General features: G+C 40.6%; 3 protein-coding genes across 4 annotated transcripts; 1 reads left to right on the forward strand and 2 right to left on the reverse strand.

Moving 5' to 3' along the window:
- Positions 1–1,407: 1,407 nt before the first annotated feature.
- Positions 1,408–13,963, reverse strand: LOC134217744 (putative neutral sphingomyelinase). 2 transcript variants are annotated; one of them, XM_062696553.1, is made up of 5 exons: positions 13,848–13,963; positions 13,589–13,743; positions 13,320–13,493; positions 13,066–13,249; positions 1,408–2,545 (listed from the first exon to the last, which is right to left on the reverse strand). In XM_062696553.1, the coding sequence occupies exons 2-5, from the start codon at positions 13,624–13,626 to the stop codon at positions 1,679–1,681; spliced, it is 1,263 nt and encodes a 420-aa protein (XP_062552537.1). In that variant the 5' UTR covers positions 13,627–13,743; positions 13,848–13,963; the 3' UTR covers positions 1,408–1,678. The 2 variants fall into 2 exon arrangements, with proteins under 2 accessions (XP_062552537.1, XP_062552536.1); XM_062696552.1 differs by having other exon boundaries at positions 13,808–13,915.
- Positions 13,964–23,248: 9,285 nt separating this feature from the next.
- Positions 23,249–23,697, reverse strand: LOC134217746 (ejaculatory bulb-specific protein 3-like). Its single transcript, XM_062696554.1, has one exon. The coding sequence runs from the start codon at positions 23,660–23,662 to the stop codon at positions 23,285–23,287; it is 378 nt and encodes a 125-aa protein (XP_062552538.1). The 5' UTR covers positions 23,663–23,697; the 3' UTR covers positions 23,249–23,284.
- A 342-nt stretch (positions 23,698–24,039) lies between these two features.
- On the forward strand, positions 24,040–24,417 carry LOC134217747 (ejaculatory bulb-specific protein 3-like). Its single transcript, XM_062696555.1, has one exon. The coding sequence runs from the start codon at positions 24,040–24,042 to the stop codon at positions 24,415–24,417; it is 378 nt and encodes a 125-aa protein (XP_062552539.1).
- The last annotated feature ends 3,423 nt before the right edge of the window (positions 24,418–27,840 follow it).

A 27,840-nucleotide genomic window follows, 5' to 3' on the forward strand; every position in this document is an offset into this window, starting at 1 on the left:
GGTATGCCAACTCAACGATGCCGGGGAGCGTGTTCACCTCGTATATCAGAGTATAATAGAATTTGTCTCTCAGTCCCAGGATCTCAAGCTTCATGTGGCGTGCCTCATTGGCAAGTTGTGCCAATTTACCCTGCTGGACTAGGGTTAAAACGTTCCATGTTCCTATTCGTGTCCGTTATTTAGCCGTTGCCGTGAAATCAGTCCGTATTCTTTCATTATCGGATTCTCGAACAAATTGATTTTTCGGGAACAGTAGGTTGTTGTCCCAAGGTTCCCTATCCACCGGGATGGGGCTGCCATCTTAGGTATAGCTTCCGGGGAATAGCATTTCATACTCAGCCCCTGGATGCCAGAACAGACGCTGTTGGAGCCTCACCTCCTTGGTGAACAAACGCTCGATCAGTCGGGTCGAATTTGTTATATCCAGAAGATGTCCAAAGTTTTTTGATGACCAAAAGCTCTTGCAGAACAACAAATTCGAGTATAGAGAATAAGGACTTTGAAAAATTGATCAATCTTGAAAAAATAATTAACGATATGAAGAAGCATAATGTACATAACGGAAAAATAAATGTTGTTGCAGACCTTTAAGAACCATCAAAGACTTTTTCAGACATTCACAGACTTTTCGTAGCTTTACAAAGTTTTGCAAACCGTCATAGACTTCCATAGACCTACACGGATCTTCATGAACCATCAACCCTCGATTAATTACGTAGCCCTTCACAGACTTTCCTGAGCCCTCCACGAGCCTTGCAGACCTTAGTAGACCTCCGTAGATTTCTACGGTTCTTCGCGGACCTTCTTGGAGCTTTGACAACCTTCAGAGACTTTTGCTAAACTTCTCATACTTTTACGGATCAACGCGGAGCTTTTCAAATCTTCATGAATCTAGGCGAGCACTGCTTACACTTTTATATCTTATGTTTTTATTCCATGGAGTTCATGCATAATTGGAGTAAACAAATTTTCATCACCTACTTATATGGAGACGCCGTAGTGTGGCGTAGCGTCGTGCTCGAGATATAGTTCGTCAGAAATCATCTTCCGGATGGTCAGTATCTGTCTTATTGACACACAGAATAATAAGACAGAGACTAAAAAACTGAGAAAGACATAAATATAGAAGTATTAGACTTTGATGTCAGACGAACAAATAAAGACATAGATGGCCTGCATATAAACTACATTGAGATCCCTCGTAGGTTCACCTCAGGCCACAAGGTTATTCAATGTTACTCTCTGGAGCATCATTTTCCAAGCAGTACCAAACCACATGATCGATGTCATTGTAATCGGCTCCACACCTACATTATGTGTACATATGTAGTTCATCATTACGCTAGACTAAACATCCCCGAAGACAATATTATTGAGGTTTTCTTCCAAAAATAATAAAAATTAAAATCTATTTCGACTGTTTATTCCCACAACATTAAAATTTTCAGGGCATGATTAGAGCAATGATACGTATCAGGTTTAAGATTCAATTAGGTCTTTCGAAGACGGAATTTAGCTCGTAATATATTTCTAATAGAACAGTGTAAAGTTAATTTAAATAAATACCCTACAAGCATACAAAAATGATTCAAAACCACTGCTAAAAAATCAAATGCAATATTCTACATTTGAAATACTACTTTGTCCCTTGTAATGATTACGATCTCTCGCTAATACATCAATTATGAGCAATATCCGCACCAGTTCCCCGGAGTCCGGTCAATCCCAGATCTTTAAAACCTTTCAGTGCAATCTCCATCGATAGCTTCCCGGCCAGAATCCCATGCTTCTCCATCACATTCCAAATGGTTGCCATAAATATGAAGAAAATGACGAACCCACACAGCAGGAACTTCAGCAGTAAATACGCACTCTTCAGACCATAGGGAGCTTCCAGTTCGAGCATGTTGAGCAAAACGATGATCACTCCAATCGCCATCAGCGTGTAGCTACGCCTGTGCGATTCCAACTGTTTCAAGCTTTCATTACAAATAACGACACTTTCCCTCAGCGCCAGAACCGCTTCCTGATCGTTATTCTCGCATTTCCCGTGCCCTTCGCCGCTGCCACATGCCATCAGATGCTGAATGGCCGAAGAGCTCGCCTTTTTCAAGATGATCTTGGCGTATACCGCCTCATGATCGGAGTAGCTGATATCCTTCCCAGGAATACGGTCCGGCAGTGGAAGACGATGTTCCAGCAGACGGCCCTCGGAATGATCGCCAAATCGGTACATAATATAGTCGATTCGTTTTCCCTGAGGACACGTTTTGGCCGCTTCCGGATCGGTGTAACAGTTGCTGCCGATTTCGTTCGTGCCCAGGTTGCCGGTGGCATACATTTTCTTGTCGACCGTATCGGTTAGTTTGGAATTGGTTTGAAGCACTCGATAGGCCAGATCACCCGGTTCGGTGTTCAAATCCCCGGCCAGTATTTGCAGAACGGCATTGCCCCGGGTGCTTTCAATGAACTGAGCGGTATCGAACGCTTGGATCACTCGATGGGCCATATAGTCGTCACATTTTCTGTCGTACTCGGCGTGCAACTGAAAGGGGAGAGGGAAAATCAATTCTTGTTTGTTAAATACGATTAGATGCTTAAAACTTATAATGATAAAACGGAAATTTTCTAGTAGAATGTACTTCCAAATCTAGGAAAAAATTGAATGCGTTCAAACAGAAGAGAACCAATTTATCTATTCTGTATCTGTGTGGCCCCAAATGTCGGTACGAAATGCGATAACAGCAGCTCTCCGTGAGTGCGAAGATGTGACAAGAAGTGGCTGAGTCATTGCTTTGTGCTCATCGATTGACACCGATTGTATAATCACACGCTGATGGTTACTTAAACAAACCCTACATGCCCCTTCTTCACTCACAAAAAAAAAGACAAAAAAATCCTCTAACATAGGACGCAATGATTTTGACGTAGGACTTACGTCTTTCTTTACTATACTGGGTGTCATTTAGATTTTTGGAAATCGAGAGCGTTACGCTGAAAGGGAAGATTTCGAACGTTACTAGCGCCTTTATCTTTCGATGGATTTTTAAAATTTATACATCAATCGACTCGGACACTCTCCAGCAATTTTCCAACTTCATTGAAACTTAAGGTTTTCAACGATAAGCTATGGGAGAGCTCCCGGTGGGTCTGCGAGTGTGCATGAAAGAAGAGGGCGCATTTTTTGCCATTCTATGCATGATGATGGTCGGATGCAGTGGTGTCGGTTACGATCGATGCAATCGCCCTCATTAATGCAAAAGTTAAATGTAGATACGTTACGATTATTCAAGTCCTACGTCTACTCGCGGTTATGTTTAAAACATTACCCATTACTTTTTTTTCTGAGTAATTTGCGCGAGACGAAAATGAACCACAATCCATTTTCCAGCAGTCTTCCAGACGCGCTTTATGATTTGTCAAACCACAAACACAGACGCGTTTTATGATTTTCCAAGCCATAAACCATTCTCCAGCACTCTTCGGAACGCGGTTTGTGATTTTCCAAACCACAATCGATTTTCCGACGGTCTTCCAGACGCGCTTTGTGATTTTTTACACCAGAAACCATTTTCCAGACGCGATTATTGATTTTCCAAACCACAACCACAGACGCGCTTTATGATTTTTCAAATCACAAACCATTCTCCAGCGGTCTTTCAAACGCGCTTTGTGATTTTCCGAGCCACAATCCAACTTCCAGACGCGGTTTGTGATTTTCCAAATCACAATCCATTTTTCAGCAGTCTTCCAAACGCGCTTTGTGATTTTCCAAACCACAATCCATTTTCCAGCGGTCTTCCAAACGCGCTTTGTGATTTTCCAAACCACAATTCATTTTCCAGCTGTCTTCCAGACGCGCTTTATGATTTGCCAAACCACAAACACAGACGCGTTTTATGATTTTCCAAGCCACAATCCATTCTCCAGCACTCCCTTTATGATTTTTCAAATCACAAACCATTCTCCAGCGGTCTTTCAAACGCGCTTTGTGATTTTCCGAGCCACAATCTATTTTCCAGCGGACTTCCAGACGCGCTTTATGATTTTCCAAACCACAAACACAGAAGCGTTTTATGATTTTCCAAACCACAATCCATTCTCCAGCACTCTTCCGAACGCGCTTTGTGATTTTCCATACCACAATCCATTTTCCAGCAGTCTTCCAAACGCGCTTTGTGATTTTCCAAACCACAATCCATGTTCCCGCGGACTTCCAGACGCGCTTTGTGATTTTCCAAACCACAATCTATTTCCAGCACTACCACACAGCAGTCTTCCAAACGTGCTTTGTGATTCTCCAAACCACAAACACAGACGCGTTTTATGATTTTCCAAGCCACAATCCATTCTCCAGCACTCCCTTTATGATTTTTCAAATCACAAACCATTCTCCGCGGTCTTTCAAACGCGCTTTGTGATTTTTCGAGCCACAATCCATTTTCCAGCGGACTTCCAGACGCGCTTTATGATTTGCCAAACCACAATCCATTTTCCAGCGGTCTTCCAAACGCGCTTTGTGATTTTCCAAGCCACAATCCATTCTCTAGCACTCTTCTGAACGCGCTTTATGATTTTCCAAACCACAATCCATTTTCCAGCGGACTACCAGACGCGCTTTGTGATTTTCCAAACCACAATCCATTTTCCAGCGGTCTTCCAAACGCGCTTTGTGATTTTCCAAACCACAATCCATTTTCCAGCAGTCTTCCAAACGCGCTTTGTGATTTTCCGAACCACAATCCATTTTCCTGCGGACTTCCAAACGCGCTTTGTGATTTTCCAAACCACAATCCATTTTCCAGTGGTCTTCCAGACGCGTTCTATGATTTTCCAAATCACAATCCATTTTCCAACAGTCTTCCAAACGCGCTTTGTGATTTTCCAAACCACAATCCATTTTCCAATAGTCTTTCAGACGCGCTTTGTGATTTTCCAAAACCAAAATCCATTTTCCAACAGTCTTCCAAACGCGCTTTGTGATTTTCCAAACCACAATCCAATTTCCCGCGGACTTCCAGACGCGCTTTGTGATTTTCCAAACCACAATCTATTTCCAGCAGTCTTCCAAACATGCTTTGTGATTTTCCAAACCACAAACACAGACGCGTTTTATGATTTTCCAAACCACAATCCATTCTCCAGCACTCTTCCGAACGCGCTTTGTGATTTTCCATACCACAATCCATTTTCCAGCAGTCTTCCAAACGCGCTTTGTGATTTTCCAAACCACAATCCATTTTCCAGCAGTCTTCCAAACGCGCTTTGTGATTTTCCAAACCACAAACACAGATGCGTTTTATGATTTTCCAAGCCACAATCCATTCTCCAGCACTCTTCCGAACGCGCTTTGTGATTTTCCATACCACAATCCATTTTGCAGCAGTCTTCCAAACGCGCTGTGTGATTCTCCAAACCACAATCCATTTTCCCGCGGACTTCCAGACGCGCTTTGTGATTTTCCAAACCACAATCTATTTCCAGCAGTCTTCCAAACGTGCTTTGTGATTTTCCAAACCACAATCCATTTTCCTGCGGACTTCCAAACGCGCTTTGTGATTTTCTAAACCACAATCCAGTTTCCAGTGGTCTTCCAAACGCGTTCTATGATTTTCCAAACCACAATCCATTTTCCAATAGTCTTTCAGACGCGCTTTGTGATTTTCCAAAACCACAATCCATTTTCCAGCAGTCTTCCAAACGCGCTTTGTGATTTTCCAAACCACAATCCATTTTCCAGCGGACTTTCAGACGCGCTTTGTGAGTTTCCTAACCACAAAAACACAGACGCGTTTTATGATTTTCAAAGGCACAATCCATTCTCCAGCACTCTTCCGAACGCGCTTTGTGATTTTCCATACCACAATCCTTTTTCCAGCAGTCTTCCAAACGCGCTTTGTGATTTTCCGAGCCACAATCCATTTTCCTGCGGACTTCCAGACGCGCTTTGTGATTTTCCAAACCACAATCCAATTTCCAGTGGTCTTCCAGACGCGTTCTATGATTTTCCAAATCACAATCAATTTTACAATAGTCTTTCAGACGCGCTTTGTGATTTTCCAAAATCACAATCCATTTTCTAGCAGTCTTCCAAACGCGCTTTGTGATTTTCCAAACCACAATCCATTTTCCCGCGGACGCGCTTTGTGATTTTTCAAAATCACAATCCATTTTCTAGCAGTCTTCCAAACACGCTTTTTGATTTTCCAAAACACAAACACAGACGCGTTTTATGATTTTCCAAACCACAATCCATTCTCCAGCACTCTTCCGAACGCGCTTTGTGATTTTCCATACCACAATCCAGCAGCAGTCTTCCAAACGCGCTTTGTGATTTTCCAAACCACAATCCATTTTCCAGCGATCTTCTAGATTCGCTTTATGATTTTCCAAACCGCAATTAATTTTCCAGGGATCTGATTTTTCAAACCAAAATCCTTTTTCAAGAGGTCTTTTAAACAGGCTTTGCAGCAACACAAACCACCTGCCTTGTGATGTTTTAAGCCATTAAATAGTATTCTTCGCACGTTCAACTAAACTTTTAAAATCAGCACCAGGATCCAAAAAATAACCTGGCAGGATCGCCAAAATGTGTGACCCCAAATGCCGGTGCGAAGTGCGTTGACAGCAGCTCTCTGTGAGTGCGTGTGCACCGTGTGCACGCCACGGATATCTGTCAAGAAGGCGCTAAAGCCCCAAACACAATGTCAGCGGAAAGTCGACGGCAACGGCAAATTTGACATTTAGCCCATATATTTTCTGTCAAATTTGCCGTTTCCGTTCCGCTAACATTGTGTTCGGAGCACAAGTCATGACTTGCTGCACACCGATTTGCCGACATCGACACTGCCATAGTTGCATAAATTCGATCACAAATTGTTGCACGACTATCCAACACCAACGTCACTAGCTAAAGAAATAACGAAACGTTTCGTTTTGATATGTAAGTCCCCAACCCCCATTTTATGGTAAAACCCCAAATTATGCGGCTCAGTCGATTTCCAACGGATTTTCAAGCAATCTTCTGGAATCGATCTCAAAATTTCTGTAGATTGAGGAACCGAGGTAAACTTTTGTAGAATGACCATGGTTTCGGATATATTTGGGGGCATACTAGGGCTACTCCCTCCCAGAAGAAGTACCCATTTGCAAATCGGCTACGAAATCCATCTTGCGACATGTCAATCTTGATTTTATAAAACAAGTACACTCGAGTACATTTCGACGGTTTTCGATCTAATTGGCCAGCCTCTTGGAACTCATCTTGTGACACGCTAACGGAGACGTACTGGATCTGTCGAAATGCACTCCAGTGTACTTATTTAGTAAAATCATGAAATATGACATGCTGAAAAACGGCTTTCAAAATGAAATAAAAGGTGGCTACATCTCTAACAGAACCTGGTCCCGGAAGTCGCCGTCAAGGTAGTTAATTCGATCAATAACCCTCGGAATGGAAGTGAGGTCTGAGCTTGACGACCGACTGGCAAATAGCTTACACAACCTCACTTGATCAGTACAGATGCTGATGAAGAATGTGTACAGCCGCCAGGGCCAGACATACTAAATACTCAGGCTCCTTTAATGTGAACGCGTACTATACACATGTGGGAATGTTGGCTTGAGAAATGGATTGCGAGTGGTTCGACTATGCGTCCAATTTGAGAATCTCGAGCTCGTTCAGTAGCCGCTAGGTTGCGAAGGCCGACGGAGGTCCTTCGTAGCTTAGTTGGTTAAAGCACCAGTCTAGCGTACTGTAAGGTCATGGGTTCGAGTCCCATCGAAGGGAAAGTGGTTACCTCCAATATATTTTCCAAATCAATATCTTCCACATAACGTACATATTCACATATGAGTTTTCACTAGGTTTTCTAACCTTAGAGGAATGGAAGAAGCAATGGAAGGCTGTTCAACACGACACTCGAGCGTTACAGATAGGAGTAATGGGCGCGCAGAACAATGGAACTATACAGTAGCAAATGATTTTTTGTTTTCCTTGTTGGGTATTTTAATCACTGCGACCATTTGTTAGATCTATTGTGATATATGCCCCATTTGATCTAACTTTGTCAAGTTGACGCATCATTACTATTTAGAGCAATTGAATTACCTTAACTACCAGCGTTATCCCAATGCGGTATTATGGTTCTGATGAATCGTACTACCATATTGGGACTTGTTCTCCAAACTTCTGAGGGTTCTATCAGCCCTTTGTTGAAAAACTGTAATCTCTTTCTAAAAGTTGCCGGACAATGGCATAACAGATGTTCCGAGTCTTCTACATGTATGCCGCAAAAACAACATACATCATCTTGAAGTTTTCCTAACAGCTTCAAGTGATATCGACTCGGGCAATGGCCTGTTATAAGGCCGGTGTATGTGTTAAGATCTTTTTTTGAAGGATCTAAAATTTTGCGAGTGATAGATACGTTTGGTGTGATGAAACGTTTAGACTGCCTTGCAATCAATGTGCTTTTCCAAATGTCCTCTAGTTTAGAATGTTCCCAAGATTTGAGTTCCATTCGAAGAGAACACGCAGATACACCACAAAATGGTTCGGACCTATGAATTGTCGAGATGAACCAAGTCTGGCCAACATATCAGCTTGTTCATTGCCTTCAATGCCACAATGACCAGGAACCCAATACAGGTTTACTTTGTTACGACTACCCAAGGTTTGGAGTGATTGAACACATTCCCAAACGAGTTTAGATCTACATATTGCTGATTTCAAAGCATTCAATGCTGCTTGACTGTCAGACATTATGCAAATATTTGAATGCCTATAATTTCTGCGTAAGCATAAGTTAGAGCATTCAAGAATAGCCTGAACTTCAGCTTGGAAAACAGTTGGCCATTTGCCGATGGGAATCGAAATATTTATCCCCGGACCAGTAACGCCTGCCCCTACTTGATTGTTCAGCTTTGAACCATCGGTGTAAAATACAATTGATCCTGAGCGAAGATTTGGTCAAATGATGCTGGTCTTAGCAGATTCCGGTCTCTTCGGAATCGGGCAGGCCAGTATTGGTCTAGTGCTCTTGGTGCTGCATTTGTGTTGAAAAGGAATATATTAATTCTCGCGCTTAGTTTCATAGGGGCGTAACTGTATTGATCGATTTCTCTCAATCGATTTTATATTTTGTTAGTATCTCAATTGTTTTAAAAGCTACAACCGTGATTATTGATTCTGGTGCAAGATACAATCATCCTTTATCACACCAAATCAATAAACCATCGACAAACAAGTGCAATTCGGTACAATAATAAAAAACCCAGATTAATCCACCTAGCGGTGATGGTGCCTTTCTCGACCTTCGTAAAATGTGTTTGCTTGAAAGTAGATGAGCTAGTAGCTAGGAGTAAAAAAGAAAAACTTCTTTGTCCGTTCTATGAAAATCGGATTATTTCAAGCAAAGATATTGTAAATCCAGTTGAAAACGCGAGATCTTGGTTCGGTTTTTAACCTGATCTACAATATGCTAATAAGAATTTCGACATTTTTTTTTACTTTTCCAATCTTTTTGATGTAAATACCCCTGTTTTATTTTACCCAGTTATATATTTTAAGGATATGACATTTGGATGTTTGTTAAACTGAAGCTCTGACTACACAAAAAGAAAACGAAAATGTCATTCCCATCAAGCGAGCGGAGGGCAATATTTGTTATGATATAAATCTCATGACCGTCCTTCTGCCAAACTCCCGTATGAAGAGGGAGGGAAGTGTATCAGTGTGGAAGCATTCGATAGTTCGTTTTCGGAGAGAAATTATAGCCTTTCGGTACAACTTTGTAGCACAAGAAAGGCAAAAAGTATTTTGGCCATAATTTCTAAGGTCCAAGCTGGCCAATTATCAATAGAAAATAATAGAATAGGATTCCGCGTTCAATGCAATTTGTTGTGAGTAAATCGATTGAGGGTAAGTGCATTAAAAATAAGCTAGACTTTTTTACGCGCTTTTTTATAACATAAAGTATTTTGGCCATAATTTTTGTGCCCATAGTCCGATCTTCCAAATTTTCAATAGAAAACAATACGACAGGATCCCGCGTCGAATGATACTTGTTGCAAGTAAACCGGTTGAGGATAAGTACCAAAAAAGTGAGCTAAACTTTTCGCACTTTTGGTGCGCGCACACACATAGATACACACACACAGAGACATCATCTCAGTTCGTCGAGCTGAGTTGATTGGTATATAACACTATGGGTCTCCAGGCCTTCTGTAAAAGTTTGGTTTTGGAGCGAACATATAGCCTTTTCGTATAATTTGTAGACAAAAGGCAAAAATGGTGTTTTGGCCATAACCTCCGATCCCATGGTCCAATGCACCGAGTTCATCATTGACGTTTGAGACGGGCGCTGTTTACTAAGAATGAATACTTTTTCATTCATCGAGTTCATGCAAGTGTTCATTTTTAGTAAACAGCGCCCGTCTCAAACGTCATTGTGTTCATTCGGTGCATTGGACCATTGAGATTCTCACGTCCGAATGTGTGAGTGGCGATAAAAGGAAAACAAACACTCCTTGATGGTGCAACTCAGCAACGATTGGGTAAAAATGAGTATATTTCCATATATTTTTTGACTCTTTTGAAATCATTGTGATGACCCGATCATTTTTGAGGTTATGAGCAGAAGGAAAACAAACATGTATTTACACATGACGAATTGCACATTAATGTGCGAGCGCTAAACGTCACTCATCTCTATATTTCGATCTGGCCAATGTTCAATAGGACACATTGGGACAGGATTATGCGTCGAATGCAACTTGTTGCGAGCAAATAATCTGAAGATAAATGCCTAAAAATAAGTGACATTCTTTACGCAATTTTTTCGTAAAAGTTTGCATTTTAGCCATAACCGGCCAATTTTAAATAGGAAACAATGGGACAGGAATCTGCGTCGAATGCAACTTGTTGCGTGTAAATCGATCAAGGTTAGGTGTCCGAAAAATAGGTGACATTTTTTTGTGATTTTTCTATTAAAAGAAAGGTAGTTTGGCCATAACTTCCGATCCCATAGTCCGACCTGGTCAATTTTCAATAGGAAACAATGGAAAAGGATTCTGCGTCGAATGCAATTTGTTGCGAGCAAATCGGTTGAGGATAAGTGCCCGAAAAATGAGTAACATTTTTTACGCGATTTTTACGTATAAATTTGTGTTTTGGCCATAACTTCCGATCCCATAGTCCGACCTGGCCAATTTTCAATAGGAAACAATGGGAAACGATTCTGCGTCGAATGCAATTTGTTGCATTGCAACCGCGAGCAAATCGGTTGAGGATAAGTGCCTGAAAAATGAGTGACATTTTTTGCGTCGTTTTGTGCGCACACACACACACACATACACACACACAGACATCACCTCAATTCGTCGAACTGAGTCGATTGGTATATAACACTATGGGTCTCCGGGCCTTCTATAAAAAGTTTGGTTTTGGAGCGATCATATAGCCTTTACCGTATACTTAGTATACGAGAAAGGCAAAAAGGCAAAAAAATAAACTTTGGTCATATCTGTTTAATACCGATCTGTTTAATTTTCAATACGAAACAATGGAACAAGATTCTGCGTCGAATGCAACTTGTTGCAGGCAAATCGGCTAAAAGTAAGTGCCTAAAAAATGAGTGAGAATTTTTCTTGTCAACAAATGTATTTTGGCCATTACTTCGAATCCCATAGTTCGATTCGACCAATTTTCAATACGAAACAATGGGACAGGATTTCGCGTCGAACGAAACTTGTTGCGAGCAAATCGGTTAATGATAAGTGCCTGAAAAATGAGTGAGATTATTTTGCGCACACACATACACACACACATACACACACACATACACACACACATACACACAGACATCACTTCAATTCGTCGAGCTGAGTCGATTGGTATATAACACTATGGGTCTCCGGGACTCCTATAAAAAGTTCGTTTTTGGAGCGAACATATAGCCTTTACGTATACTTTGTATACGAGAAAGGCAAAAAACATCAACGAAGAGAAATCGATCTATACAGTTACGCCCCTATGAAACTAAGCACGAGAATTCATTTTAATTTATTTATTTCAGCCTTCGAAAATATTAGAAAATCGCACAGACTGGAAACTTAAGAATTAATCTCAGATCTAAACACATTTTTTGACATAGCAAAATCACTCGGTGTGAACGGTGACTACACTCATGTAGCGAATTATTTTGTCCATAAAGAGTCCGATGCGCTACACGACTAAGAATATCAAATGTCCGTTGAAACGCAGTTTTTCCAAGAGCTCATAACAGTCAATATTGCATCGGAACAGGTCAAAAATCAGAAAACGTTGGAGAAGCTCACGTCACTGCTGAAGCGTTGGTAGATGAATCAAGAAACATCGTTGTTGGTAGTGGAAAAAACTCTCGTGTGCGGATGACGAAGTGCATATCGTATGAAAGCCTTCTGGACTCGTTCCAGACGAGCGATTTGCAAGCGACATGATACGGTGCCCAGATAGTAACACCATATTCCAAAATACTTCGAACAAGCGAGACGTATAACGATTTGAGACAATAAACGTTTGTAAGATCCTCGTGTTACCAGAAAGTCTTAGCTTTGCTATCGAGCGAAATACCCTTGTCCATGACGACTGCAACTCGTTCCAGAATGATATTAAAATTGTTTTCAATTATCTGGATTATCTTAATTTTAGAGCATAAATCAATTAATTGATCTGTCTTCCAGGAGTCCCCTGTGCCTTTTATTAAGTCGCATTTAGTTAAATGTATAAATAAAATTCTTAATAAATAAAGGGTCTCCAGTTAGCGTTTCAAGCAAAGATTTTGAATTCGATGTTCGGCCCTGCTTACTGGGCATAGCGCATTCATTGCACTTGCCACACAAGATACATATTAATACAATTGGCGGGCAAATAGAAGCTTTCAATTAATAACTGTGGAAGTGCTAAGAGAAGCAGGTCAAGTTCTAATTGGAATGTAGAGCCATTGAAGAGGATTTTTTTTATACTTTGCACATTTTGAATTCTAAAAACTAAAAATGCAGTAATCCATAATCCAGAATACTTACATGTGCAGCATACACATTCACCAACTGATCGTTGACGGCTATCTTTGCGAAACCTACTCCCTTTCCACCGAACCAATCACCATGCTGAATGCGATGCACGTACCCGTTGACCGACCACGCATGAAACAATGCTGACACGATCGGATATTTGGAGAACAATGCCAAACCGGACCCGACTACCCCGCTAAAACAAAAATAACATTTGTTAATCGATTTGGAATCATCATATAAGTTATTCCCTGCAGCACACTTACCTGTAAAAATAATGAGCAAATGGAAGAACACCTTCGACACGCTTCTTCAAATACTGATAATCACTATCGGACCAAACCTCCTGCAGCGATACGATATCATAGTTACCGCTGGCCAACACATCTCCGATGGCCTCTACTCGCACGGGACGGTCCTTTGACACGTATGGGATTCCCCTGGTTATAGAACAGAACATTTGTACACGTACAAATGGTTTAATGATTCCACTCAGCACCAAACGAAAAATACTCCATCAAATTTAATTACTCACCAAATATTCAGAGTTAATACGCTCAATTCTAAAGCCATTGCCACATCGTTGCTCGGCGGTGAAGTATCAATTATTTCTAATTGCTAAACATCTACTATTGGCTCTGAACTAATCGGAAACCGTAATCACACGATCGACCAATCGATCGTCGTAGACTGTGAATGATAATGTATGAAAATCAATTTTTCATCTCGGCCACCCAGAACTATGTCAACGCACCACCAGACAACGGGCAGCGCACAAGCAAGCATATACGCACCGAAAACAGTACACGACTGAAGTTGTTTTTGTTTTCCCCCAGCTCGAGTTGGACAGACAGCACACTGCTGATTGACAGTTTGAAAGTCGGAACAGTCGGAACGGCAGTCAGTGGCCGAGAGTGGATCAAGAAATGAGTGGTGCTTGTTGATGGCACTCACAATACGGTTTACAGTGAACGCAAGGTTGAACATTTCAAATGGAACGTTAAAATTATGATGGAATTTGGAACATATACTCTACAAGTGATAGCGTTTGCGCAATACGCGTCAAAGCACGTGGCAGCAAGAAATGCGATGTAAACTGATTTGCCGTGTGCAACCGAAACTGTAAAATGTAAAATCTAAATTGCTTTGAGAATGGGTCGTATGTGCAAAAGAGAGACTCTTTTTGCTTGCGCTCTAGATTAAGCTAGTTTTACATTTTGATAAGAAAATTATTTTGAGCTTTTTAGTGGAATGTCTTCACTTGTCATAAGACGAGTTTATACAATCCCATTGAATTCCACCACTTAATCATGGGATTGTATGAACTCGTCTTATGACAAGAGTAGTTTTACATATTTTGTTACATTTTAACTTCAGCACGCTAGACAAAGCTATAGTCTTCAGATATCTTAATGTAAAATTATATGTTTGATAAAATATACTTCGACGATTTTAATAGAAAGTATGTATGCCTTGAAAATGGAGATTACATTTTTTTCCTTCAAATAGATATTAAATTTTATGCAACAAGTTGTAAAAAGATTATTTTTTCAACACGAGTATTAAGCCTCAAACACAGTTCAGCAGTACGGTGACGGAAACGGAAAATTTGATAGAAAATATATAGGCTAACTGTCAAATCTGGCGTTCCGCTGTATTGCGTGGGGGGCTTTACGTTTACGTACATATATGTAATGAGACATGTTGAAGACATCATGTCTAAGAACTTGATTTGATTGACGTTACTCGAATGCCCAAAAATATGTTTAAATGAGTTTTTTGCAATTTCTGATCATAATACCTGGTTTACAGTTTTTCTCTGAGTGATAAAACGGTCTACTTTTCCATGCAAACGAAATGGGTGCTTTAATGACCATTATGCAACTCAAATGAGTTGCATAATAGTAGTTTGTGCAACAAGTTGCAAAAAGATGATTTTATAAGCACGAGTTGTACGTACGAGTGCTGAAAAAAAAATAGTTTTGCAACGAGTTGCACACACTATTTTTTGCAATGACGAATTACGCGACGCAGAGAATACACTATTTGAACACTATAATTAGGAAAGCTTTGATCACCGCGTGACTTTATAGAAATTAATTTATTTGCTTTTTTCGGTGATAATTATACTACTCAAAGCGAAAGGGAGTAGATGAAAGTTATGCAGATGCAGATTCGATTGACACCGCAAACGAGCGGCAAGTGTGAAATGAATAGAAACTGAAGATTAGCAGAGGGCCATATGAGAGAACAAGCATTGTTGAAATCGCTGTTATTCTGCCTAACCCAGGAACGGCTTAGATAGTGACGTGATGATCACTGTACCAAGACAGGCCTTTCGTCATTGCAATACTCGATTTTCTCAGCACTCGTAATAATTGTCCAACTCGGCAAGCCTCATTGCATAAACGTACAACTCGTGCAGAAAAAAATATTTTTTTGCAACTAGTTGTACAAACTTTTTTTTTTGCAATATCGTTTCCTGGTTTTACAGTTCGTGTTTAAGTGATACCTACTTTTCCATTATAGCGAGTTTTTAATTGTGCAACTAATTGCAAAAAGATGATTTTTTTGCAGTAGGTACGTGTAAGCTACTTCCGAGTAACGAAAAGCGGGGACAGTGCTCACCTGTTGCGTCCGGCCTATTCCGCTAATACAGGGGTAGTCTGCTTTTCGACCAGGATACTACACATGGATCACTTTTACAGGGCTAATAACTTGAAAACGTATTTAATTTAACAATTGGTGAAGGAACTAATTTTAAAACAGCGTCTTACACAACAGAAACATGAGAGTGAAAACATATTTCAAATCGTCAAAACCCCTACCGCGATGTTCCACACTCGCCTACTTCGATGTGCGCCGTCGTCATAGTAACAATGGTCACATAGTCTGCCACGCATAACTATCCCATGTACATAGGAATCCCAGTAAACATGGGATAAATATAAGTATGACCAGGGTTTGCAGAAATCGCTCTCAATAGATAACGAACAACGATAAAAGAAAGGCAAAAACTGTTCCGAATAATAACAAGCCATGATAACAAATTTATCAAACTTGTATCTTCTTCATTCTTCATATTGGCATTACATCCCCACACTGGGACAGAGCCGCCTCGCAGCTTAGTGTTCATTAAGCACTTCCACAGTTATTAACTGCGAGGTTTCTAAGCCAGGTTACCATTTTTGCATTCGTATATCATGAGGCTAGCACGATGATACTTTTATGCCCAGGGAAGTCGAGACAATTTCCAATCCGAAAATTGCCTAGACCGGCACCGGGAATCGAACCCAGCCACCCTCAGCATGGTCTTGCTTTGTAGCTGCGCGTCTTACCGCACGGCTAAGGAGGGCCCCTCAAACTTGTATACAAGTGCGAAAAAACAGAATCGGATAGGCAGCCCCCACAGAAAAATGGTGATTCTCGCTTTGTTTTCGCTCCTTTCGTGTTATTTTCTGCACAGCTGTGTAGAACAAGTTGAAATGCATCATCAGAGCCAGTGCTCCCCGAATTTGGAGCTCTCTAAAAGAAATTTATCATGGGGTATAGCATCCCGAATCAGTTCTCTATCATGACAGCTTGCGAAAAAAGTCTCTCGCGGTATGCTATACATATCGTATATGTATACAGAGACGATAAGTGAGAGACTTGTTCTTTCTCTTTAGGATTCAATCCCTGAGTATGACGTATCTTAATGTTCTCACAGACACTTGTTCTAACTTTCAACCTGGACCTTTATACACTGCTTCGACTTTGCCTTTCATCCAACTTCTTCGATGAAAAGCTTCATCAATCATAATTATCGTTAATAAAGATAGACATTCGGCTGGAAGCAACTGGACCGAAATATGTTTGACCAAATATGCCATTTGGTCGAACAAATCATTATGCCGAAACCCATCTGGCCGAAAGTCATTTTGCCAAAGTGGACATACGAGATCGTCATTTGGCGGAACGGGTCATACGGCACACAATATCGTTTGACCGTAATTTGGCCGTTTAGTCGAAATGGTGGTTTGGCAGAAAAGGCCATTTGGCCGATCGGGTTATAAAACCGAAAATGTTGTTTGCCTGAAAGAGTTATTTGGCAGAAAAAGTCGTTTGGTCGAATAGGTCATTTGGGCGAAAATGCCGTTAGGTCGAAGTAGTCGTTTAGCAGAAAGGGTCAAAGTGAGAAATGAGGAGTAAGAAGTTTAACACTTTCTTCTTACTTCTCATTTCTCGTTTCTCATTTTCCACTGCTCACTTTCCACTATGAAAAGTGAGAAGTGCGAAGTAAGAAGTGAAAAATGATAAGCGATAAATGAGCATAAATGAAAAGTGAGAAGAGAGACATTTAACTTCTATCTTCTGGCCTCGGGCTAAAAGTCTCCTTAATAAAGCCAATAATATTCTATCTTCTTGCTCATTTTTCACTATGAAAAATGTGAAGTTCCACTTTCCACTTCCTACTTCTCGCTCTTAATTTTTCATTTCATATTTCTTAATATTTACTTCACACTTCTCACTTGCTACTGTGAAAGTGAGCAACCTCCAAGTTGCGGTGGGCCAGTCTGGATGAACTTCAATTCAATTTCTCTTCACTCAGCGAATCCACCAGTGAAAGTGTAAAAACAGCACAAATTTTTTAAATTTTTTTTATTTCAACACGAATCTCAGCTGGATTCCATGAATATCTACGAGGCGACCTAGTGGACGTCACACTGACCCCCGAGAGTCAATTAGTTAAGGCTCACAGACTCATCCCATCAGTATTCATCGTACTTCCGGAAATGTTCACCCAAAAGCCTGCAAATCAGTATGCATTCATTTTCCTGAAGGATGTCAGTCATTCATCACTGACGGATCTCATCCAGTCAATGTGCTGTGGGGAGGTGAACGTGAAGCTGATTGTAACTTTGTTGTCTTGTACTTGACTCGACGTAAGGTGACATAAGTTGTTTTTTTGCCCGTGATTAAATGATCAAGTTTTTACCAGAAAAACAAAACCTTCAAATCAGAAATCACGAAAAATTACATCAAATAAAAATGTTTAGTATAACTGTCTTTATGCTGTATGTTTCGTTTTGTTTTCGATGATCCTTGAGGGATCGCTCTGCTTACTGAGCGGATAGTTATGCACAAACAATACGAAGTACACCGTAACAACGCTAACGCAAATATCACTTTTAAAACCCGCTGTATTTCTACTTCCCTCGCGTTGAAGAAATGGTTACGTGGGCGCTTCATATCAAAAACAAAAGAACAATCGCTAGTTTGAGCGATTGATTGATCAATCTTGAACAATATACTCATACATGTATTTAGTTTTACAAATCGTTCGCCAAAACGATCCCAACAGCAATCCTTTCTCAATTCCAAACGCCCAATAATAACTCGTGAGAGTGCAGAGGATTCCTCGGCTATCATCCAATCCAGTTTCATTACATCAAATTTCTTCCCAATCCCCAATTGACCTGCACTCGGACGCAGCCGGCGCCAGTATTTCCTTTCGTAGAATATAGGAATACCAGTAGAATATAGAATTTAGGATTACACACTGAGGATGTTTACTGTACCCGAGTATCACCTGCTGGTTCTTTGTGTAACTTCAGCTAATTCAGCAATAATGGAGTAACAACCGCGAGCGGTCAATCATGCTCATGCTCATGCTCACTGTGGGTAGGTGGACGTAAAACAAGATGCCCTGCCCGCGTTTATTGAAAACATTCAACACACTTTAAGACACTTTTGAAAATCGGTAAACTAAAGAAACCCGTATCGCAAGCACAGACATCAAAATCGTGCAACTTACGGGCTGGGCTCTAACCCTCAATCAATTCAATCAAGTTTTCACGGAGAGCGGACACGAAGACCGCACAGTACTGTCGCAACGATGAGACCGATCAGGCCGTCGCCAACAGCAACAGCACTCAAAGCAAATTTCCACGCAATGTTCGGACCATCGTTTAGTTGCTGCTAGTGTTAGAAAGGCGATTTGTGAAAAGAAAATCGGAACTTTTCGGGACCAACATTTTAAGAAAAGAAAGTATTGATGACAAATAATTGAAAGGAATTGTGTACGTACCATTTCTAAGTGTTCTGTGTTTGAGCCTGGCCAATGCCACTTGTCCTAAGACGAGTTTATACCATCCCATTGAATTCCACCACTTAATTGTATCTTGACAGATACGTATTTCGACCTCAACAGTAAGGCCGTCTTCAGTGTCTCGTACTTGACTCGACTTAGTCGAGTCAAGTACGAGACACTGAAGACGGCCTTACTGTTGAGGTCGAAATACGTATCTGTCAAGATACAATTAAGTGGTGGAATTCAATGGGATGGTATAAACTCGTCTTAGGACAAGTGACGACATTCCACTAAAAAGCTCAAAATAATTTTCTTATCACTGGCCAATGGACCAAAACCTTATTAGGAAACACGTCATATCTCACAATGGGCAACACATTGAACCCTTCTCTCGGGCACAGAGAAAGTTATTTTAATTTGTTAGCTCTTCGGAGGGAGATGCTGCAAAAATGTATTCGCATGGATAACGTCTCAAATCATCAATAGACTGACGTTGGCGTCAGTAACAGCCAAGTAAAGTTTTTTTTCTGTAGAATCTGAATTCGGCTACAAATATTTTTCAAAGAACAAATTACAATCACTTGGCGATGCGTTGCGTTGTAACGGAGTATTTCGTAGATTGCATACTAATAGCTGTCATGTATATTATTTAAATTTTGTACCCCAACTGCTTATGGATTACTATTTGGAATTATTTAGTAACCCAATTGGAAGTAAATTACAATCACTTGGCGATGGCAGAAATTCTCAATCGGTAGCAGCGCAAGCACTCGTCGGAAGGAGACGCTGCAAAAATTTATTCGCATGGATGATGTCTCAAGCTATCGAGCTGTTGACGTTGGCGTCAGTAGCAGTCAAGTGAAATTTTGTCTATAGATAGAATCTATAGATTCTGATTTCATTTTTTTTTGCTTTTTGTGGTTGGAAAGGCGCACTAATAAAAACAAATCGAAATGAAATTTTCTCAAAAGATTCTGACTTTAATTTTGCTGTTAATGGTATAATGCGCCTTTTATTGGAAGTGAAGCGATCCTTTTTCGAACTATTCCACATATGCAAGACAAAGTTAAAGGGTTTTTTCTCTAAATCACAAAACACAAACACAATTCGCATGGTACGCCTGATGACTGCAGTACAATCGCAACGGTAACAACAGCCTTTCCTCTCAAACTCACCTAGTGTTTGATAGCCTCCATACTTTTAAGATTGCCATTTAACATAGTTCAATATACCGAACTGTCTGGGAAGGGGATGCCCTCCGAATGGCCATGCCTGCTCGTCAAAAAAATAATTAGCATATTACAAATATTGTAAGTTTTTACATTTTTTATGATAAACTGGTGGTCTATCAATAGATTAGCATATGCAGGTTTGATATGAGGGGCCCTCCTTAGCCGTGCAGTAAGATGCGCGGCTACAAATCAAGACCATGCTGAGGGTGGCTGGGTTCGATTCCCGATGCCGGTCTAGGCAATTTTCGGATTGGAAATTGTTTCGACTTCCCTGGGCATAAAAGTATCCTCGTGTTACCCTCATGATATACGAATGCAAAAATGGTAACCAGGCTTAGAAGCCTTGCAGTTAATAACTGTGGAAGTGCTTAATGAACACTAAGCTGCGAGGCGACTCTGTCCCAGTGTGGGAATGTAATGCCAATAAGAAGAAGAAGAAGAAGAAGAAGGTTTGATATGGATGATATCACAAATAGACCTATAATTATAGTCGTGCTGAGCCTCCCAAATAAAAAGAAAACATTTATTTCGTTTATAATATTTGACAATAAGTTGCACTTTCGATTTCACACTAAAGACTGCCTGAATTTCCCTAACGAAGAACCTTTTATTAATTAAATCTACTTAGTCAGCATAATCGGTCTCGGTACGAAGTCCCCGTCGATATCGTTCGATCCGTTGTTGTCCGCGTCAGCTGTTTCCTCGTTGCTAGCCGGATGGGTGGCTACCTGTCTCCTCCGTTGTCCTCCTTCTCCTGTACATCGTGCGCTGGGTCGGTCGATGTGGCATGTTGGGTGGCTACATAAAAAATCACGTTAATAAAGGAAAAAAAATTCAATCATAGACGCAATAAAAATGTTATGAAGTTTTTTCCCGATTTTGGCAACATAAATATCCGTTTGTGTTGACAAAATCGGGATGGGACTTATTAATCTACTAAAATAGGAGTTTGGGAAGGAAACAGTGGCTTACTTTCCTTATTTATTTTTTTTTCCAATTCAATTTACAGTGTTGAATTTATCTAAAAAAATATCCTCTTTAAAATTGATATATGACAATATATTTTAATGATCAAAAATATAAAATAAAATAAATAATTAGAAAATGAAAAAAACTGCAATTACTCATGCCCTTTCAAAACTTTTTAGCAGTTAATTGTGAATGACGTCAATTACAAATAGGTCGATCTTATCTTCATTAGAGTACGAAGACTGGGAACAAAATTTAACAATCAACACCTACAACCTCACAGTGAAGTACTTGGCACATCGAAACCGTATGAAAATATCATTGTACTCTGTCTGTTGGTTATTTTAAACAAATTTCTGTTGAATTTCAAGTGGAGTTTTTGTAACAGAATCTAAAATAATGTACTGACCATGTTACAGATAAGGTGAACTGGAAATCTGAAAAGTGCCAAATTTCTTATTTCGGTGGTCCAATATCATGTTTCTAATGATTCTTCTAAAATACAATACGTTGAAAACCAATTCATGAGAAATAACTCATCAATATTTCAAAATTGTTTAATCCCAACTGATTTTAATTTTAAGATAAAATAACACATATTAAGGTGCGTGCGGATTCCTGATTTTCCGATCAACAAATATAGACCACATTCAGAGCCGAATGAATGCTACTCAAATTAAACAAACTACAATGAAACTTAATTATGTTTGCGTGTTGTTACACACCAAATTTAGGATTGAGGTATATGAGTATGAGGTATATGAGTATGAGCATGAAGATAGCGCATTTCGCACGTGCTACTCCGTGATTAGCCAGAGCAATCGCAATTGTACAAGGAACCAAAGGATGGAAGCATGGGATTTGCTCTCCAGCCTCGATGTGCACAGTCCGAGAGCTCTAGTATTTAAATGGTCGATAACGGCGCTGGCTACGTCCTCGCGGTCTATCGGAGATGCATGCTCTGGAAAAATATCTGCACGAAACATTTTTGTCAAATGTGAGATTCCAAAATATAATCTCCTTCAATTTTTTTCTGTAAGAAAACTGACTATTTTTTAGTAATTCTAGGTCGTTCAATAATGTCTCCAACCGATTTCAACACTCCAACATAATATATTTTAGGAATTGATGTAATCACTCATCAGTGGCTTAGACCACCTACGATTGAATTGTATGTCAGTGATTTTGATTTTTCATTGCTCGTTCTGTTTTTGAATTTCAACGATACAGACAATATCCTTCCTACAGCGTTGAAAATCAGTGACAATAGGAAAAAAAATAACAAATTCAACTAATTTCCTTAGAAAAATGTCATTATCATTCACTAAAAACACAACAATAATTATTTTCAAACTAAGGTTAGCACCGTAAACCAATTAAAAATTTAAGTTTTTAAACAAATCTACAAGGATTTATTGTTTTTATTGTCTTTATTAATTTTAAAGACTTGCAGCCCTTTGGCTGGCTCATCTCTGGATTGACCCGTTAAGAAATCTTTATAAATTAAAGTAACGCTTCGGGAGTGGAGAAGATTGCGAGAAGTGTGACGGACCACACAAAATGTTCTTATAAAAAAGTGTAACGCAGAAGGAATCCCTATACCAACTCAACAACTTATGATCAAGTTTCAACGTAATTTACCCCAATGTGCACCGGCTTTGTTGCAATAAATCAACCGATATCTGGTAGCTGCCATGGAACCGTACTTCATGCGCACTTCATAGGCCGCTAACCCCACTAAGTTTCGCGTTTTCGGAACAAACGATGCTTGGGCAAGTAGCGGCGAAGCTGCGAGCGAGCAAGCAGATAATTGTAACTGCCGAAAGATGTACATTGACGTCAGTCGCAACTAATTTAGATCTAGCACTAGGATGGGTTGGTTTGATTAGGAAGACGTATTGAAAAGTACGGTAGGTGCATTTTGAAAATTCATCATATTTAATCACGATAAACCATATTACAGAGTAATCCCAGCCTTGGCAGCCGTCTCCCTGTAACGCTCGGTCAGTTTGTTTTCCGGATCGTATTTGCTCTTCAGCGTATTCCACTCCGTCGGACGGTTCTCGATCAACCACGCGATGACTTTGTTTCCGGTTTCTCGTTGCTTCTCGGTACACTTGGCGCATCCAGTTTCCAGCGCATCAGGCAGGTACTTCTTCAGATCGTTTCCTTCCGGACTGCATGGACCAGCGTCCAACAAGCAGTTGAAGTAGTTTTTGAAGAGGCGATCCGATTTCAGGATCTCATCAACATCGATATTGTCGTATCGGTTATTATATGTGGTTTCCTGAGCAGCAGCCACGACGAGCAAGGCGAACGCGATGAATAGTTTCATTGCTGGTTGAGTACTGGTTCGGGTTAATTTTTGAGGATATAGGCAAATAGAAGTGCAATCTCGACTATGATCCAGTACGGTCGATGCGCTTCTTTATATACATATGCGCCAAAATGCAAGTTGTATAAGCTTCCGTCATTGCGATGATGTTTTAATATCAGATTGGTTATTTTTCCCCTTCAAAGCTGATTCGTAACCTATTTGATAAATGTTAGTGCATTTTTTTTTAATTGGAGGGTGCAAAAATTTAGAAGAATGAGATTTGCGGATGCATCGAATACAAATATTTGGCGGACCTATAAATATAATTCCAAAAGCTAAAATCGCAACAGTTATCATTCTGCTAAGAAACTAAGATCATCTAATCCCAACTCAAAATGAAGTTTATCGTTTTGTGTACACTTCTTGTTGCGGCCGCTGCTCAGGAGTCCACTTACAATAACCGATACGATAATATCGATGTAGATGAGATTCTTAAATCGGATCGCCTGTTCAAAAACTACTTCAACTGCCTGATGGATGCCGGTCCGTGTACTCCGGAAGGAAACGACTTGAAGAAATACCTGCCGGATGCGTTGGAAACTGGATGCAGCAAGTGTACCGAAAAGCAAAGAGAAACCGGAAACAAAGTCATCGCCTGGCTGATCGAGAACCGCCCAACGGAGTGGACCATGCTGAAGAGCAAATACGACCCGGATAACAAGCTGACCGAACGATACCGGGAAATCGCTGCTGAGGCTGGGATTGCGCTTTGAAAGGAATTTATTCACGATGAATGTTCATCAGTCTGTAATGTTTGCTTGAGGATTTGACTAAATATATTATGAGCAGAGCTGTATAAATGGATTTACACTGTTTCATCATTTGCCAATATGTCTCTTTGAAGAGTCGAAATCATCAACAAATAAGAGTAAATATTTATTTCTATACGCAGTCTGCGCAGTCAAATCATCCTCCACCTGATCGATCCACCTTGCTAGCTGCGCATCTCTTCTTCTTGTGCCCGTCGGATCGTTATTGAGAACCATTTTCATCGAGTTATTGTTCGATATTCTGGCTACCTGCCCGGCCTACCACAGTCCTTCGATTTTCGCGGTGTGAACGATGGATGGTTTTCCCAACAACTGTTGCAACTCGTGGTTCATTCGCCTCCTCCATGTACTGTCTTCCATCTGTACCCCGCCATAGATAGTACGCAATATTTTCCTCTTGAAAACTCCAAGTGCGCGTTGGTCCTAATGCGTTGGCAGATAATGTCCGAACATGGTTTTCCGGCGAAACTGATTAGACTGATACGTCCAACACTAGATGGCTTGAAATCAAGTATTCGGATTGCAGACGAAGTGTCCTTAGACGGCTTGAAACAGGGTGATGCACTTTCGAATTTATTGTTCAACATTGCACTCGAGGGCGCTATTGGGAGATCTGGCGTGCAGAGGAACGGCACTATCATCATACAGTCGCATATGAGCTTTGCGGACGACAGCGACCTCATTGGATTCGATTGCAGAGCAGTAATGGAGGCTTTTGTCCCACTGAAAAGGGAGACGGCTAGGATAGGCTTAACCATTAACTCTACCAAGACAAAGTACATATTGGCAGGTAGAGATAGAGCTAGTGGAGTTGGTGCAGAGGTAGTGCTTGATCGGGATGTGTTTGAAGTTGCTGAAGAATTTGTTTACCTTGGAACGCTTGTGAAATGTGATAATGACGTTTCCCGTGCAGTGAAAAGATGTATTGCTGCTTCAAATAGAGCCTTCTACGGAGTACGTAACAGCTTAGATCCCGCAACATGCAGACGGAAACGAAATTTGCTTTATATAAAACTCTGATTCTACCAGTGACCCTTTATGGACATGAAGCATGGACGTTAAAAGATTATGATATATTTCGGCTATGCAGTCGGGGCGAAAAGTGCTGCGAACAATATTCAGAGGGAAACTAGAAAATGGTGTGCGGCGCAGACGCATGAATCATGAGCTGTATTAAGTATACAAAGAAAAAATAATGTGAATCGTATAAAATACGCCAGACTTCAGTGGGCTGATCGCTTAGTGCGAATGTAGGAAATAAGAATAGCGAAAATGATATTCAACAGAGAACCGGATGGAGGCCGGTGACTTCATGGAAGGCCATGAACACGCTGGCTGCACGCGGTTAAATCGGACCTGGTGACCCTGAACGTTCGGAGAAACTAGAGGAACATCGCTAAAGACCGACGATTATGCAGCTCTACAATACCCCAGGCATAGGTGTATCGACGCTGTAGTAAACCAGATATCCAGGTAGGAGTCGATGTTATACGTCGACTTATCGCGGTGCGGATCGCTCGTATTCCGCAACACCTTGGCTCGTAATAAGTTACCGTTAAACAGCCGCCTTAATACTCTGCAGAACGCCCATCCACTTTGCCACTTTGACTGCAGGTCTCTGAAATACTTCTGATGCTGTTTGGACGTCAACCTTCCATACCTGACCGTCACTCGCTGTATGGACTTTCAAAACACGGCCTCGTAACCAGCTTTCACGAGTCATGATGACAGCAGTCTTTCTAACTCGGTGGTGCCAAAACGAATAGAACCGAAACCTGTCTCACAGTTCGGCCCAGGCATTTGTTATTAAACGACGCTTCCATAAGTGCCGCGTCGCCTTCGAGTTCGCCCATGGGCAGGCTTGCCTGGTCGAAGTATTATGTATCAACAATCGCCCTCGGAAGTAGTTCGTCGAGTAGTGCCACTCATGTTACTGGTCGCACAGGCAGCTGTACCAAATCTTCACGACGGCCTGTTGAGGTCGGCCATCTGAACTCGGAATCTTACGGATGATTCGTCCTCGCTCTCATCTGTTGCGTTTCGCAGGATCCGCGATCATCACCAGATCTCCCTCTATCAGCGGTCTGGTTTCATCAAACCACTTCGGTTGACAACAAATCACCGACAAATATTCGTTTACAGAAAGTATTGAGCAGACATAGTATTTGCTCCCAGGACCTTCCAAGGATCTCTGGTGCAAGTGGGATGGATTAAGTGTCTGTTTCTTAGGAATCGAGCGGAAGATCGTCAGAAGCCTTGAGTTTTAACCATGTGCTTGACATCCACGACCAGCGACTGCAGTTCCTCGTCGTTGAGTTTTCCATCTGAGTATGCTTCAGTCATCGCAGTTTTGTTCGATCATTCCAGGCGTTAATAAGCTCCGCCCATGTGCGGTACTCCCAGAGGTAGAAAATTCTGTTTAGAATCAGCGCTGGCAAATCTTTCTGACACTCCTGGCAAATTATTCTGAACTAAATTAGCCCCCCCCCCCCTAGAATTTTTAGCCACCTTGCATGAATATTGTACTTATCTAGCTCTCTGATCATTTTTAGGCGTAACTGCCAGGAATTTTCTTCATTCACATCTCTCTCTATACGAAACATTGAATCTATTTTAACAAATTTTCGAACTTCGAACAATATTGTTATATCTTAAGACACACGAAAAATAGTACGCTCTCTTGATTCTCCAGCGCCAGATATCATTACTTTAGGAAATTGGAGTAAAAACATTGGTTCCATGTAATGCTGATTGAATGAATAATAGAAGCAACAGACTAAGAAAACAAATAAAATTTCTAAAATTTTGATTGGATAAAGAAAGTTCTAGTGGCATACTGAACTGTCTGTATGGTCTTAATATCGACACAGCATGAAATTTTGGACTAATTGTTTAAGGAACACAGGATACTTAGCTTATCAGCATATTTCTAAAAAATCCTGATTTAAAATTGGTTTTCTCAGCAAGTATTTATTCTTTAAATATTTTAAAGCTTTTAAAGAGTTTTGCGAGTATATTAAATTAAACCTAGCGTGTTCATAGTTCTAAAAGACGCATGGCCTTTCTGAAAGAATTATCAAAAGAATCCTTCCGGGAAAGTGAGAGCCTAATACTACGTATCATATGTCTGTATCGATCCAGATATTTTGAAAGCATTTGTTTCTGTAGCTTTGAATGGTAATTTGGGGGATTTTTCTGCTATTTCCAGAAAATCAATTAAAAGATTCCAGAGAGGCAAAATCTAAAGTTTTCAAGGAGAGGTAACAAAAATTTAAATGAGAAAGAAATTGGAGTTCTTTCGGATGGATAAAACTTCACAGGCGTTTTACTACCCAGCTAACAATTTAAGTTGAATAAACTAGTTTT

The sequence above is a fragment of the Armigeres subalbatus genome, chromosome 2, assembly GCF_024139115.2.
Source record: "Armigeres subalbatus isolate Guangzhou_Male chromosome 2, GZ_Asu_2, whole genome shotgun sequence".
In the NCBI taxonomy this organism is placed as follows: Eukaryota; Metazoa; Arthropoda; class Insecta; order Diptera; family Culicidae; genus Armigeres; species Armigeres subalbatus.

Excerpts from the sequence above, each read along its gene's own strand:
- LOC134217744 (XM_062696553.1), bottom strand. The coding sequence starts at position 13,626 with ATGGCTTTAGAATTGAGCGTATTAACTCTGAATATTTG. Across the intron at positions 13,494-13,588 it reads GTATTAACTCTGAATATTTG|GGGAATCCCATACGTGTCAA; the intron begins GTGAGTAATTAA and ends TTCTATAACCAG. Across the intron at positions 2,546-13,065 it reads TGAATGTGTATGCTGCACAT|TTGCACGCCGAGTACGACAG; the intron begins GTAAGTATTCTG and ends CTCCCCTTTCAG.
- LOC134217746 (XM_062696554.1), bottom strand. The coding sequence starts at position 23,662 with ATGAAACTATTCATCGCGTTCGCCTTGCTCGTCGTGGCTGCTGCTCAG.
- LOC134217747 (XM_062696555.1), top strand. The coding sequence starts at position 24,040 with ATGAAGTTTATCGTTTTGTGTACACTTCTTGTTGCGGCCGCTGCTCAG.